General features: G+C 44.6%; 1 protein-coding gene across 4 annotated transcripts in view; it reads left to right on the top strand.

The window, feature by feature from the left end:
* Positions 1-15961, top strand: part of zgc:162872 (BAR_ACAPs and ArfGap_ACAP domain-containing protein) — a 17451-nt gene extending 1490 nt beyond the window's left edge. The window contains exons 3-23 of one of the 4 annotated variants that reach the window (XR_005707764.1): positions 521-640; positions 1658-1711; positions 2347-2405; positions 2600-2783; positions 2888-2932; positions 3410-3505; positions 3657-3731; positions 5028-5131; positions 5335-5386; positions 5809-5909; positions 6109-6220; positions 7493-7686; positions 8073-8142; positions 8844-8938; positions 9292-9368; positions 10439-10593; positions 11894-12003; positions 12081-12191; positions 13257-13318; positions 13403-13649; positions 14720-15961. Coding sequence is in view for 3 of the 4 variants with exons in the window: in XM_040130851.1 (XP_039986785.1) it covers positions 521-640; positions 1658-1711; positions 2347-2405; positions 2600-2783; positions 2888-2932; positions 3410-3505; positions 3657-3731; positions 5028-5131; positions 5335-5386; positions 5809-5909; positions 6109-6220; positions 7493-7686; positions 8073-8142; positions 8844-8938; positions 9292-9368; positions 10439-10593; positions 11894-12003; positions 12081-12191; positions 13257-13318; positions 13403-13590 (2064 nt within the window). In the remaining variant the exon portion in view is untranslated. The other 3 variants (XM_040130851.1, XM_040130852.1, XM_040130853.1) reach the window with 3 other exon arrangements.
* Positions 15962-16109: the final 148 nt, after the last annotated feature.

Here is a 16109-nt window from a genome sequence, read left to right as displayed (position 1 = left end):
AGAAACCATTACATTTTGCAGCAGATCCAGATCATTTACTATGAATCTGAATTTATTCCTCTAAAGTCTGCTTCATGTTTGACATTGGCCTTGGCGCAGTCTGCGCTCTACTGAGCGCATTTACTAGTTAATACTGCTAGTATGATTACTGCTGCGGTTAATATTGTTACTACTACTTAACTACCACTGCTCTCATTGCTACTGACACCACTGCTAACGCTATTACCACTATTGGTATTACTACTACTCCTGCTGCTGATGTTGAGATTGCTTTGTAGAGGTCTGTTTTCACTTTGACATTAAAGGGTTTTTTTTGTCCAAATTAAACCTTGTTGATTCAATATTGTGAAACCGTAAAACATGAAAACCTAGTGCAACAGTTACTGCGTAAGTACTAGTGTCACACCGCAATCACGCACAGTTTGTGTTTTTACCTTGAGTCTTCTGACTGCAGAGGAAACCTAGTGTTCACCTTTGACGGTTGTTGATTGGTCTATAATCTCTGTTTCTGAACAATCAGGTGATGCAGCTGTGTGGTAAGATGGTGGAGGCGGGACAAGCATACACTTCAGCCAATCAGCTGTTCCTGAGCGGCCTGGCTGAACTCTCCGTGTACCAGAAGAAGGACAGCGTCGTCACTGTATGGACCTATATGATGCTCATGCTAATAATAATACAGTACAGTACACATCAGGCATTTTTCCACTGTGTGAATTTGAACCACAAACTGAAGCTTCACATGAACTTTGAAGAACTTGTGAGGTTTTGGGTTTAGGTTCTGCCTTGTGTTTGCGCTGTTTTAATGACACACGTCATTAAAAAGGCAACGACAGGACAAACTTGTCGTTTTTAGCCACGACAGCAGCAGAGTCCATCCGACACTTCGGTCCAGACTGAAATATCTCAGCAACTATTGGATGGACTGCCATGAAACGTAGTACAGATATCCACTGTGCCCAGTATGATGCTGATGTTAGTATTGACCTGGAAGCACCACCGAGCCGACGTACAGCCTCACAGAGCTGCCCTCCTGGCGGTAAACTCTCAGTCTGGAATATAAGATGCTGATGACAAAATGTTGGGATTTTGGTCATACTACCCCCCATAATTAGTGGGTGACCTGGTTAGAAATTTCACCTCTATTGTCACCGTCAAAGTTTTTATCACACTTAATTTTGCTCGCTGTTACTTAATGTCACCATAGTATTTAGTATATTTCCTTGTAATCATGAGATAGCAGGTCATAATTATGAGATAAGGCCTCCAATTTTTTTTCAGCAACCTGTAAGAAACAGAATATCATCTGCATATTGAGACACGGTCTCTTTGCCGTGCTCATCTAAACACACGTCCTGCATTATTCAGACTGTGTTGGTTGTAGAGTACCTGAAAGCCGGTTCAGTATCACCTCCTGAGCCGAGCCCTGGTGTAAGTTCAGGAGCACGGACCCAAAGCTGGTGGAGAACAGAGGGGAAAAAAGCAGAACCTGTGACAGTGGTTACATATTAAGTAGCAGCCTGTTAAGTTCCTGTTGTAGAAAAGGCCTCATCTTGCTGATGTGTGTTGGACCTGGGGCAGAGCGTCCATGTCTCAGCTTTTTGTTTCATGTTTTCCTGCGAAATGGTTCTCACCCACTTCCTGTTTCCTTCCCCTTCAGAACTGTCTGAACCAGTTCAACCAGGGCCTGCAGGAGATGGTCAGCTTTCACACTGTGGGTGCACACACACAAACACACACACACACACACATCCTGTTTTCATGTTCAATCCCTGCGTTTGTTTTAAAATGTTGTGGGTCAGGGGCCACGACTAATGACTAACATTACTTGTTTCTTAGTCTAAAAAAGTCATAAAATAGTGATTTGTCAGACCAAGAGTTTACCAAACCTAATACATAATCAATGACATTTATAGCTGTATTCTAACTGTTATGTTTCTTTCATTCCTGAGAGGATTCCTCACAGTGTTGAAGCTTTCACAAACGAAAAAGAAAAAACACGGACTCACTGCTAAACATGAAAATGAAAATTCCAAATGTATTTAAAAAGTCGTGTAGATTAGTTTTCAAAGTTACTTACACTCTAACTTTAATATTACGGTGTCTAATGTTTCTATACACCGATCAGCCACAAACCTGATAAAGCCAGTTTTAATGTTGTGGCTGATCCGTGAAGCTTCTTATCTTATTGAGGTTGTGTGATTTTATCGTGTACAGTTCTCATCAGCTAGAATCCGTTAGTGCTGCTACGATAAGGAGGTTTCCTCACAGCAGCAGCGGCGGCAGGCATGGTAGTACCTGTAGTAGCGGTTCCAGCAGTCTGTTCATCTGTCGGTCTCTTGTCCTCAGATGCTGTTTGATCAGACTCAGAGAGCCATCAGCCAACAGCTGACCAACCTCTGCACACAGTAAGTCCAATGCACACACATGCAGCCGACATCATTCTTAGCAGTGTCTCAGAAGGTTTTTTCATTCATAAAGGTCCGGATTTTTTTCTTCTTGCACGCCGTAGACAGTAGCATTAGTTACAACTCTTGGCCTAGAGCAGCTGATTAATGAGAGCACTAATTAACCCGATGGTGGGGGTGTTTGTGTTTCTGAGGTTCCTCCCGCAGCTGGCAGAGACCAGGAGGGAGTTTGTCCGGATCGGTGAGGATCTGGAGACGGCGGCGGTAAAAAACGCCCAGGTGTCTCGCCACAAAGCCGGCGAGGCCGAGAGGGCCAGTCACCTGCTGCTCGCCACTCGTAAATGCTACCAGCACTTTGCCCTGGACTACTGTCTGCAGGTGCAACACAGAGATCTGGCCTCACGGCTGATGCCAGCTTGCCTGAGATTTTATTTTTTTCCCGTTTGAATATCAGACACTGACATCTCCCTTTTCTTTTTCAGCTTAATACCTTCAAGACTCAGCAGAAGGTTGACATCTTAAACTCGGTGAGTTGGCCTGTTGTTAACATTCACAAACTGAATCAGTGCATACACATGTTGTTTTAAAGGGTTATTTCAACATTTTATGAAGTAGTTAGCTTGGAGTAATGACTGAACGGTTGAATAGTTAACGCTAGCTTAACAGTAATGAAGTATTAGATTAAACGTGCGGCTTCGGACACCCCAGGTTGTCGTAGTAATAAGAATGCAAGCTTGACCAAAGCGGCCAAAACACTGACAATTCAATTCTATGAAAAGAATATTGTGGAAAAATCCACTTCTGTATAATTAATAGTGTGAAATAACATCCAATTAAAATCCATTCATGAGAACCTGTTTGAAACGTAAGGAGTGGTGATGATGAAGGGGTGCGGGGGGGTGGGTCAGGTCGGTAGCCACTGCTCTAGGCTACGCTGGCAGGACCCTGCGCTGTCTGTCATGTTTTTCTCCTTTACTGACGCGTGTGTTTCTGACCGTCGTCAGGTTTTCTCCTTCGTCCACGCTCAGTTAACCTTCTTCCACCAAGGCTTCGACCTACTCAGAGACCTGGAGCCCACCATGAAGACCATGGCAGCACAGGTCCTGACCTCTGACCTCTGAGCTCTTTCTGCCTTTCATCCACTTCACCTGAATCATGACCGTCGAAATAATCACTAATGAGTCAGTTAACTTCTTCTTCTCTGCTGTGCTGTAACCTCGTGGTCTGCTCTTTCTTCTGTCTGTCCCTCAGTTGTCCCAGCTGTCGTCAGACTGTGCGGCTAAAAGAAAAGACCTGGAGAACAAGCACCTGTTGGTGCAGCAGAGAGTAAGATTCCTCAGCAGAAACTTTTCCATGTGGAGCTTTAAAAGAAAGTGAGAGGAGGCTGACGAGTAGGAACCAGATGGGTCGTGCGTTAGTGGAGTAGCTGTCGCAGGGGAAGCGCTTGAGCAGATAAATTGAACTGATCCTGATTTCTTTTTTTTTTTATTTCGACTGGAGAGGGGGATGCTGGGAGATAAACAAGGTGTTCACTGCAAAATAAACATTAGCTTACCTTATTGAAACCCATCATTGAGACTGTCTGTATGAAAATATGTATTGTACCTGAACTGTGCTCCAGACTGAAATACCTCAACCTCTGCTGGAGCCCTTGGTACAAAATGGTTAAGACGTCCATTGCTCCCAGAGGATGGGTCCTACTGACTTTGGTGACCCCCTGACTTTTCCTTTAGCGCCAATGTGAGGTTGACATTTTGGTTTTGAGTGAAGTATCTCAACAACTGTTGGACGGACCGCGATGAAATGTGGTTCAGGCGTTCATGTTCCCCTCAGCGCCATCATCAGGTCGACAGCTTAATTTGTCCTCTACTCTGGTTCATGACCAGATACCTGCAGAGCTAATCACGTTCCCATCAGACACACAGACCTAACCGGCAGTTGAGTTAGACGGATGCTTTACAGACCTCTGGCTGACAGATGAAGTGCTTGTAACAACATAGGGAGTCCACACACTCAAAGGTCCAAAGCCAAATTAATTAATTTATTTAATTAACCGCTAAACTCAACCACTCTACACGCAACATCAGACGTGTCTTAGGAAAGTCAGAACAAGTTCAACTTCACGAATAGAAAACAATATGTCTTCCTGTAGACTGATGATTAATTTTTATTTTCCCAGAAATTTCCAGAGCTCTTTCAACATCCACCATTAACTTTTTTCCAGCTGTGAGCAGCTGTCGTTGTGGGAGAATAGTGCGCATCAACAGTACACTAAAAAAAATGAAGCGTATTCAGTCTGAATGCTGTCCGCTCTGAGCAGACTTCATGTTGTCACTTCTGCAGTGTGAACACGGTATTTGCCAAAAACCAGCTTAGAATTAGTGTGTAGTGTGGATTTGTGACACGCTGTCGGCCCGGTTTGTAACACAAAGACGTTGGAGGAGCAAGAAACTGAACACTAGACGTCTAGTTCAGCTCTGTAGCAGGATGGTGTGTTTATATGTGTGTGTGTGTGTGTGTGTGTGTGTGTGTGTGTGTGTGTGTGCGTGTGTGTGTGTGTGTGTGCGTGTTTGTGTGTGTGTGTGTGTGTGTGTGTGTGTGTGTGTGTGTGCGCGCGCTCAGGATGCTTCAGGTGAGCCGATGGTCAGCCCGTGTCCTGGGAGTGATGACATCATCCAGGGTTACCTGTTCAAACGGTCCAGGAGGAAATCCAAGACCTGGAAAAGGTACAGACCGGATTCTACTGGTTTCTACTGATGAAAGACTGCTCCTTTTAAAACTGCACATACTGTATTTCATGTGTGTGTGTTTGTGTGTGTTGTCTTATCATATCGTTCATGACAACACCGGTATAAGTCTCAACATTATGAAAACTGTACCGTATCATGATACGAACAACACTTATTTTTAATATCTAAACTGGTTTCAGGTGCTGGTTTTCCATCAGAGACAACCAACTCATTTACAGAAAGTCACACAAGGTAGGACGGAACATTTAGCTGAAGTTATGTCCCTGCTAATAAAGATCAAGCAGTAGCCGGTTTCACCCAAAATGCTCTATGTACAGTGTTTGCATCTGTTTTTCAATTATTGCAACTGCAGCAAATTATTATTTAATGATAAATGATAATAAAGTGTATTTATGTTGCGCTTATCAAAACCACAAATTACAAAGGAAAAAAGAACAATTACCCATTAAAAAAAACCATACACACATAAAACTAATAATTTTGATGCTGAACAGACACAGTGTATCGACATGTTGATCAGGATTTTAGCAGCTGGAAGTTGTTATTTTGGTGCTGAAAAACCAAAACCATAAAAGGGCAGTTGGTGGATTGTCACGATAGAAATGAACAGCCGGAGGCTCAGTGAACTGTTGCGGCTCCGTGTTCTGCTGCAGGAGGACGCCGTGGTTCTGTTTGAGGATCTCAGACTGTGCGCCGTCAAATCCCTGGAGCACATGGATCGACGTTTCTGCTTCGAGCTGCTCTCCGTCCAGAAGTAAGACTCGCTCACATTCAAATATACGACACAACAGCGAAGCATAATTCCGGTGTTAATCTGTGTCTTATAACATCGATAGACACTTTCTGGCTTCCCTCCTCTGACCGTGGCTCTCAGCTCCGAGCCCACCGGCTCCGACGGAAGACGAAAATGTTTAAAAACACCTCACACATACGCATTTTCACTTTTGTGTCAGGTGTTGTGCCCTGCAGGCCGACTCGGAGCAGCTGAAGCAGGCCTGGCTCAGCGCTCTGCAGGGCAGCATCGACCTCGCCTACAGAGAGAGAGCCAGCACTCCGCTCACACAGGCAGGTTCCCCCTCGAGGATAAATCTGGTTTATTGCAGCTCTGGTCTTATTTTTGTAATTCTGTCCATCTTTTCTATCAGTAATAACAGCATCGTACTCACCAAGTTAATATCTGAGATCCGTTTACATGATGACATTTGATCATTCGACAGGTGGGAAACAAAGCTCCAGGTTGGACAAACTTATCTGCAAGCAAAAACTGTAAAATTAGCTGACTGTTGTAGCCACCCGTCACAGTTCACACACTAACTTTGACCTTCTTTACTTACAGTTGTGTTCACACAGTTGTTCTGTTCAGTGAGGGACAATTAAACCTCCAAAATACTTGGACAAATCTGCATGAGCTGTGGGTTTGTTCCCAGCCTGTCTGATCGTCTTTCTTCTTTTTAACGATGTCGCGGTGAACCCAGATCTCAGATATTAACTCGGTGAGTAGGAAACTGACATAATGACCCTAATTTACCTCATTTGAGTCACTTTGTTATTTTTGGTAAAAGTATTCAAGAGTCTTCAGAGTACGATAATGAGCACAAAAGCAGTCAAGAGTTTGTTGTGTGGGTTAATCTCATAATTCAAGTTGACACTGTTCCAGCTAAGCAGGGTAATTGATCTTGTGTGCCTGGTCTCATCTGCAGACAAAATGACTGAAGCACTGGAGGAATGCGGCCGTATGAGAACGCTGGTTCATGTGCGCACTTTGGCTTCAGTGAACACGATACAGGACGAAACAAAGCTAAATGTAAACATTGGAAAGTAGCGGACTGGCACAGCTCCTGTGGGATTGTTCAGCGGGGTGTGACCGTACTTTATGATCTGCAGTTTGGCAAAAACATCCTGCTGATGGAATAAAGAAATAATAGAAGCCCTTACAGTGTTATTGAGTTCTATTCATAGTATTTATTTTTATAGTCACAGGAGATGTGAAAATAAAGCATATTTTAGTATAATTTACCTGTTTTTCCTAGCAACTTAAGATGTTAAAGAAATATTAATCAAAATCAGAATCAGTGCAAATAATTAATTAAAGGTCCCCTGCGAAGACGGAGGATCTTATGCACAGGTGTATTTAATGACCTATCTTTTATTAATCATTACCGAGATAAATGCAACAATTACTAGTGATATTTTAGGTCATGTCTCAAAAAAAAAAAAAAAGATCAGAGTTGTAATAAAGTGAAATATCCGTTAACACCGTCTGGATGACTCTAAGATAAATACACATTTCAATGCTTTTACATCTGAAATAAATCTGTCATCCTTACCGGTGTACAGCCTAAAGAGCCCCCCCCTCCCCTGTGTGGTGGGGACAACTCCCCGGGGCCCCCCGCTCCGAGGCAGGCGGCCCTGGGCGTGGCCCTGAGGGGCCCCGGGAACCAGCGGTGCTGTGACTGCGGCGAGGAGGAGCCTCGCTGGGCCTCCATCAACCTGGGCGTCACCATGTGCATCGAGTGTTCCGGCATACACAGGTAACCACAGCAGGAGGTGCGACTCAGCGTGAGTTCACGCCACACCTGAGACATAAGAGGTGTGTAACCGTTACCGAGGCATCAACTCTAAGCTCGTCGTAGCATCTCTGTCCTCGGCAGCAGCAGGAGAGCAAACTCTGCATTTTTAAGACTCTCTCTTTGAGCTCCTCATCCTCTGTGACAGCAGATGATTCGCTCTCTGCTCCGTTTCTACGGTCGGGAATTGATTTTCTCCAAAACGCGTTACAGGATCATAACATTATCTCATATTTTATACTATATATACTATATACCGTATGATGTTATTTGTGTGAAGTGATTTTAGAACATGAATCCAACAAAATGTGCTCCAGTTTTTGGTTAATATGATGCCATCATGTTTGTAGGAGCCTGGGTGTTCACCTGTCTAAGGTGCGATCTCTGACTCTGGACTCATGGGAGGCCGAACAACTGAAGGTAACACACACACACACACACACACACACACACAAACACCAACTAATGTGTCAGAAAGTGTATCTGTGTGTGAATTAGTCAACGAAGGATTTGTCTGATGATTTACTGACAGCTAATTGGCATGTTTCATATTAGCATGTAAACTGAAAATGTTACGGGCCAATAATAGAACCCTGAGGAACCCCACATGTAATTATTGACGCCGTCAATGAGATGGTAACGTTGTACTGGGTCTGCTTCATGTCCAGTTCCTCTCTCCTCTAGTAACCAAAAGATACAACAGAAATCCATAAATCTATAAAAAAAATACTCACTACAGCACCAAACGTTGATTAATCCACTACAGATAATAGTCCCCAACAAATGAACTATTTCCTCCTGTTTGAAAACTACAGTGCAGAGCTGTTTTAAGACATTAAGTTCTCAAACCACAGGAAAAAATACCTTTGGAGAACAAATAAATAAACATAACTTTATGTAGCAGAGATAGTTATTCTTCTTCTCTACTATATTTGTTATAATTGCAAAACTCCTTAGATTTCTCTTTCAACCCCCCAGAGGTTCCAAACCTGATGACAAAGAGAAAAATATAGAATAATACCCGACTTTAAAATGAATCCTTCTTTCTATTTGTGCCTAAACAAAACTCTGGTCACATGCTAAAGAACTGAAATGACCTAAAATGATTTCTTCTTCTTTAGCTTCTCTGTGTTCTGGGAAATACTGTCATGAACCAGATCTACGAGGCTCGATGTTCAGAGGAAGGACGAGTTAAACCCACAGCCGACAGCCCGCGGTAAAATCCCTCATTTGATTTTCTGCTCTGCAGTACCTGTGTTTGTGTCTTGTTACTGAAACAGTAAGTCAATAAATCCCTGGTCAAGTAACACAAAATTGATTATTAGTCTTTTCATAGTTGATTAATGTGTTTAAATGTGCTGGAGTGCTTAGACCCTGTTGTACTTGATGCGAGTCTAGTTGATATATGTTTTTAGTTGTTGGTTATACTTTTAAAAATGCTCATCTTCAGTATGAAATGAAGACTTCTGGGTTTTTTGGCTGCTGATCAGTAAAAAACCTAAATGATTAATGGTGACGGAACAGAGTGAAGCTTCTTGTTTAACTGAAGCATCTGCTTTTCTTCCTCAGAGCGGAGAAAGAGATGTGGATCAAAGAGAAATATGTGGAGAAGAGATTTGTGCAGAACTGCAGCTCAGATGGAGCTCGTAAGTCAAACAGTCAGACACCTGGAGCCTCCTGTCTGAGGAAAAGTAAGGTGAAGGTGGATTTTTGGTCACAGAAATCCACCTGTGATAGCAGCACTTGGGTCCAGACTAAAATATCCCAACAACTCTCCACACACTGGTCCCTTCAGGCTGATTTCCAAAAGGTTTTGGTCAACCACTAGGGGATTAGATAAACCTGATTTCTCCAGCCAGATCTCTCCTGTAAAAATGTAGCGGGGTTTGTAATCATCTTTTCCGTGTGAGCGTGGGCAGGACGAAAGTCTCCTCTCTGACTTTACATTAGTCAGTTTCAGCAGCTGAACTGTTGAATGTAAAATTCAGACACATTCGTGCTGAAAGGAAAGACGTGCAACGTCATAATGTCCTAATGCTCCAGCCAAAAAATATACAATGATGTAATTAATTAACATCATTCAACCCCGGTAAGCAAAGTAAACCCATTCTCCTGATTTCTCCAAGTAACCGTGGGCTGTGTTCACAAAACATCCAATGGGCCAAAAGTTTCTCCAAACTTTGCCAGTGTTTTATTTTGCCTGTCCCGCTCCTTTTATTAGAAGTTTTCTGGAAGAATCTATCCAACTATATATGTAGAGTTGAAACAATTAGTCGATTGATTGATTAGTTTAGAAAAAGTAAATAATCAGCAACTATTTTGATACTCAATAATAATTGATTCCAGTCATTCTTCAAGCAAAAATTGCAAAACATTCACTAGTTATTTCTCTTATGCTGAGGATCTGCTGTTTTTTTCTGTTTTAAATCATTGTGAACTGAAAACAAGATCCAGAGACATTTCATACAGAAAACAATTAATAAATTAATTGAGAATATAATTGGCAGATTAATCAATAATGAAAGTCTTTCCAATCCGTCTATCTAACTAATTGTGAAAAGGTCTTAAGAGGAAACTCCTAATGGTAAGATGGGACCCTTTGTGAATATATTGTTGTTAAAGTTTCTGATCTTTTACATTTAATGTGACACATTTAGATTTATTGTTCTGGTAGGACTTGATTTTCAGATATTTGAAGCATCTCATTCCGTTTCAGAGCGGCGTAAGGACGAGGCCGGGCTGCGCCTGTATCGGGCAGCGTTGGCGGGAGACCTGGTTGCCATGGCAGCAGCGGTGGCCGAGGGGACGGAGGTCAACGGCAGCGTTTCCGAGGAGGACGGACGCACAGCGCTGATCGGAGCCGCTGTCGGGGTGAGGAGGCATTTTAGACAATAATAATACAACATGAGAGGCTGAAGACTCAGCAGCTGCACAGATAATCACTGATCAATAACGTCAGTGACCGGTTCCCGTAAAGGTGTTTTATAGGATCGAGCATCTAAGGGTCATTACGAGTTAAGTTTTAATATAAACTCGCATCTTAAACTCTAACGTACGATGAAGACCGTTACTGAAATCGCCCGTTTTCACTGCAGGGGCCTGAGGAAATGTAACCTGTGCCCACGGCGGTCGGTTCTGGTTTCATTCCCACTGTTTTCTCCGCTCGCCGTGCGCGTTCTGCTCGGGAAGCGTTAGCTGTAGCCGATCGTCCTTGGCTGGGTACTCCCTTGGCAGGGCCGACGCACAGAGACGGGCAAACATTCACGCTACAGGCAGTCGATAGTCGCCAGTTAGCCTGTCGTGCACGCCTGTGGACTGTGGGAACACCTGGAGGGAACCCGCGCAGGCACGGCAGAACGTACAGGCCCCAGCTGACCGGCAGGTCGAACCCAGAACCTTTTTGCAGTGAGGTGACGGTGCTGACCGCTGCAGCATTTTGTCTGGCTCCATCCTGTATTCACATTTCAGGTTTTTCTTTTAAAGATCTCCTGAATGTCACTGAACATAGAGACTCAGGACTCTCCCTGGATTATGTAACCATCATACAGGGGTCTGTTTCCGACCCCTCAGTCTGAATTATTTACACTATGTTTCTGAGAAAACTCTAAATTCCACAATACTCGTGAGGCTTGGTCGTTATTTAAACTTCATTTAATTAGGTCGTCTCATTGAGACCGAGATTGGTTTCTCAAGAGAGACCTGAGAACAGCTGGCCTCTGTCGGAGGGGAGTTCAGTCGGAGGTGAAGGAATTCGAAACGCGTTGTTGACGAGTTTGTGACCGACTTTCTCTCAAAGACCCAGATGTTTTCTAACACGGTTGTTCATCTTTGTTCAGACGAGTGACGCGGGAGAGATTCATGTGGATGACCTGTAGAGACAGAGAGCTGTTGGCCATGTGACAGTGTCTATGGGAGAAATTAATGAAATAGCTCCTCTCACTTCACAACTCTGTAAGGAGGGAGAAGATTTCTCAGCATCTGGCAGGAGGGAAACATTTAAAGGTTTAAGACAGATTATGGAAAACTAATGTTGGACCACCTACCAGCTTGTGAACATCAAGAATGTCTTCTCCAGTTCGTCTCTTGTTGTCTGCAGTGGAAAAGCGGCTTTCAGTCTTCGCTTGTGCACGGTGTCCTTTTCAGTGTTTGTGTGTCTCGCCGCTGCCTGCAGGGGTCGCTGTTGGCCTGCGAGTTCCTGCTGCTGAACGGAGCAAACGTCAACCTCCGGGACCTGAGAGGGCAGGGGGCGCTGCACGCCGCCGCCACCGCTGGACACACCGGGTAATCGCACACTCACTGACCTGTTCAAAAATGAAGCTTAAGCCGGCACCAACACGGATTTTCATTGGCCGTTGTAGACAGGTGTGTCTGCTGTTGAAGAGAGGAGCCAATCAGTACGCCGTGGACGAGCGAGGGCAGGACCCGTTGGCCATCGCCGTGGAAACGGCCCACGCCGACATCGTCACACTGTGAGTCAGTGTTCGAATCAGGTCGCGGGAGCTGCGACGGTTTCATCTCTCAGGGTTTTTATGTTTTTATGAATGATACAATGGACACATTTCAGTAAGACCTGGTTATTGAAGATGACGTTTGTTGTCTAGTAACTACGGCGGCATTGGTCTGTTCGTCTACATGTGCACATTGGCATCCTGGTGTCCGGCTTGATTCACGTAGAACATGAAAACCCTTGCTCTTCATTCCCCGTATTCCTGATCCCCACAGCACACAGGTTTCCCGCCACCTGTGTGCGTCCCCATTTCTCACCATCTCAGCCCCTGTGTTCTGTGCCAGCAGAGAAAGTTCGGAAACCTGGATCAGGTGTTTACAGACCCCAGTTTCCAGGTTCCTATTGGAGTACTCCAGGTAGCGTATTCGGGTTTCTGAAAACTGGGATTAGACGTTTACATGTGTGACAGACGACCAGGATACTTTTCTGTAAAGTTCTGCAAAATAGAGCTGTAACACAGAAATAGTCAAAGTAACTGAAGGGCTCCTTAAATGTGGTTTTTAAAATCTGATTAACTACACGTCACGTTTGCATAATCCTGGATGCGTCATGTTGGAGGGAGGTTGGCTTCCTGCAAGTCTTAACGGATGAATCTTGATTTGTCCAATGAAACAAAGAAACACGGCAGGTTGATGAAGAACGGACATTTTGTGTCACGGTCTTCCGCCCTGTTCACTTTGTTTCGGTATAAGCAGATGAGCCAGATAGGCCACTGAAAACCAACCCGCTTTAACCCCGACAGCGTCCACCGTCTCTGTGGGTCATGTCACTTCCACCGTGCAGGTTGCAGACGTCGGTCAAGAGTCTCCCAACCGTTTAAATTTAGGTACCAAGACGAGCTTTCCTCCGACGCCACCCTCAGGACAAACTCTACAGTGTCTGTCCCACTGGTAGTAGAGCTCTAAGAACAGACGGGTGGCTTCATCCGTCGTCCATCCTGCAGTCAAAGATCAGGATGGTGAATTGAAGGCTATTGATGGTGTTAATAACGATACTAGTAAACTGAGTTCACTGGTTCTTGTTTCAGACTGCGGATGGCCAGGATGAATGAGGAGATGAGAGACTCAGAAGGATTCTTTGGAGCTGTGGGTGAGTGAACTGTGGATGGGGGACGCACAAAAACCTTTTTTCTGACGACGCCGAGCTGATTTTAAATGTGGCCTAATCCCTCAGGAGACGACGAGACGTTTCAGGACATCTTCCGTGACTTCAGCGACATGGCCTCACACGACCCGGAGAAACTCAGCAGGCGGCAGTTCGCCCGGGGAGGAGAGGCCGACGGGGCGGAGGAGCGGGAGAGAGGAGGACGGGGCGGAGGAGCGGGAGAAATGGCCAACAGTGTCGAAAAGACGTCAGAATGACAGAACCCGAGGCTGGAGGCCCGTCGGGCCGCAGACCCTCTGTTAGACTTCTCTTAACGGTAGAGTCCAACCGACACCTTTCATTTTAACCTGTAGAAGGGTTTAGAGCTTCAGATGACTGACAGTTGACGTCTGAAACTGCGCTGAGCTCATAAGATATAACAATATAGTGTAGTATATCCTGTATAATGACAGTCTAAGTACACACAATATACTCTATGTACAGTTACTGTGGTTGGACAAAGTGTTACCAGTGTTCAAGAGGATGGAAGAGGAACTATGACTGCAGCCGACGTTTAGTTTCATTAGCATTCATCAATTAATCTGCAGATTACTCTCTCAGCTAATCCTTTGCTCTTTCTAATGTCAGAATGTTGTGAAATTAGCCTTCACAGTTTCATTTAAAAACCCTCATTAGGTCCAACGGACAGTCCAGAATCCGTAAGTATTCAGCTCTGTCTCAGAAAACTAAGGGAACTAGGAGCTGAGTCTTCACATTTGAGAAGCCGGAAGCCGAGAATTGTTTCGCTCGTTTTTCCTTAAACAGGGTTTCCGCAGGTCTCGAAAAATGTCTGAAAAGTCTTTGAATCTTGAAGTTTATTTAAAAAAGGCCTCGGGAGATATTAAAGTCATAGGAGGATGGTTAGAAAGTGTAAAGCTTGTTGTTAAATGCTTTTCTCTGTGATTTTAGCAAAGACCTCTGACCGGATGTAAACCTCTAATGAATTACTTGTTTTTTTGTGGTTAATCTATCCATTTATTCATCCGTCCATTGTGGGCTGCTCGTGGAGGTCGTGTATAATGAGTAATTAATTCAAGACAAGGAATTATTGTAGTATACAGCAGGGAAGTGCTGACAAAACTGTGACAGAAGTTTCAAAAGTCGAACTCGTGTACTTGGTAAATGACTCCAGACCTTATCCTCCCTACCGGTGCTTGTTGGTGTCTTTCACAGTCTTGAGACAGGTAGTAAATTACATTCTGCGTGGTATCAAAACGGTTTTAAAAAGTCTTCGGTTTAAATTGTCGGACCTGCAGAAGCCCTGTTTAAAAAAAATGACTCTTAACGGTTTGATTATCAGAACAGTTGCCGATTCGATTGAATCGTTGGTTCATTGTCTCGTCTCAGCTTTAGGAAGAACCTTCGTCCTTTCTGCTGCATCCTAGCTCTGAAAAACATTCAAACATTCCTGTCATTCTGACCCGAATGATCTTTTGTTATGTTACGTCTCTGTAGCGGTTTGCTACCAGGTGAAACCAGATCCAGACAAACAGTGAACAGCTGCTATAAAATGAGCTGAATGGACGGTGTTAGTGTTCACATTGGTTTCTACAGTTAATTGTAATTTCTCTAAAAATTACAAAAAGATCAGAGGACTTCTGTGTGCATCTGAACCGGCCTCTCCTCCGCGTAGCGTCGCCACAGTTTTCAGTGGTTGACACCCTGTCGCGCCTCTGGGCTACCAGCAACCCCCCCCCCCCAATAAAACCACAAACTGTGGTTGGTAGCCACGTTAGCAGCTGGAGGGTCGCGTCTCTCTGCGGGTCGGCCCAGGCCGAAATATCTCAGCATCCACTGGACGTTTCTGGACAGACATTCATGGTCCCCCCCGTCAGGTTCAGATTTATGGTGTTTAGTGAAATAACCGGATGGACTGTGACGAAATGTGGTTCAGATGTTCACGTTGTCATTTGCCCAGTACTTTGGTTTATGACCCTACAGAGCATATGGAGAGGAAATTACAGAAGGTAAATACACTGAAAAGACGTCGACATCAGAGGCAGGGCCTTCTGGCAGAAGTCACCACATTTTCCACATTTGCCTCAGTCTGGAGCTGAAGGTTCGACTGAGCGTTTTATTAACCTTGATTTGATGTTTTGCTCTCTACTGTGTTCGCTAACCTGTGATCAGAAAGGGATTTCACGTGTAGCCGCTGTTACACGTCAGACTGAAGTGTTACCGTTACGTTTGTCGAGGATTTTAGCCACTTTATCAGGGAGTTTACAGCTCCGGAAATGTCTGAGGTCTGAGTCTAGAAGCTGTTGAAACATTTTTATGAACGAGGACTGAAGTGGACCAACAGACCGTGAAGACAGAATTCAGCGCTGAGGCAGAACCCTCGCGTCGCTGCTGTTACAGAACGTCGTGTTTTTACCGAGATATTTTTGAGAAACGTGGATTTTTAGGGCTTCGGACCTGCTGAAAACTCGACTGCGTCATTTGAGAATCGGGTCCTGGAAGCTTTTCTCTCCTGAGGAGCAGGAGGACGGCGTGAGGGTCCTGCCTCGGGCTGGATTTCTGTCTTTACCGACAAAACATTTCATTCCACACTGTTACTAATGTGATGCTACTGCTCAATAAAATGTCTTAATACGCGTGGATGAGTCTCTTGTCGCTTACCTCAGAGTTCAGTCTCTGCAGATCCAACGCTCGGCCGGAGACTGTCCCCGACCCGCAGGCGGCGCTGGGGTCGTGTTGAAGAGGTCGCTGTTGTGACCTTTACGTAACAGCGACCCCG

Source organism: Xiphias gladius, chromosome 7 (genome assembly GCF_016859285.1).
Source record: "Xiphias gladius isolate SHS-SW01 ecotype Sanya breed wild chromosome 7, ASM1685928v1, whole genome shotgun sequence".
Lineage (NCBI taxonomy): Eukaryota > Metazoa > Chordata > Actinopteri > Istiophoriformes > Xiphiidae > Xiphias > Xiphias gladius.
Note: the sequence above shows the minus strand (reverse complement) of the source record. Positions and strands in the feature narration are given on the sequence as shown.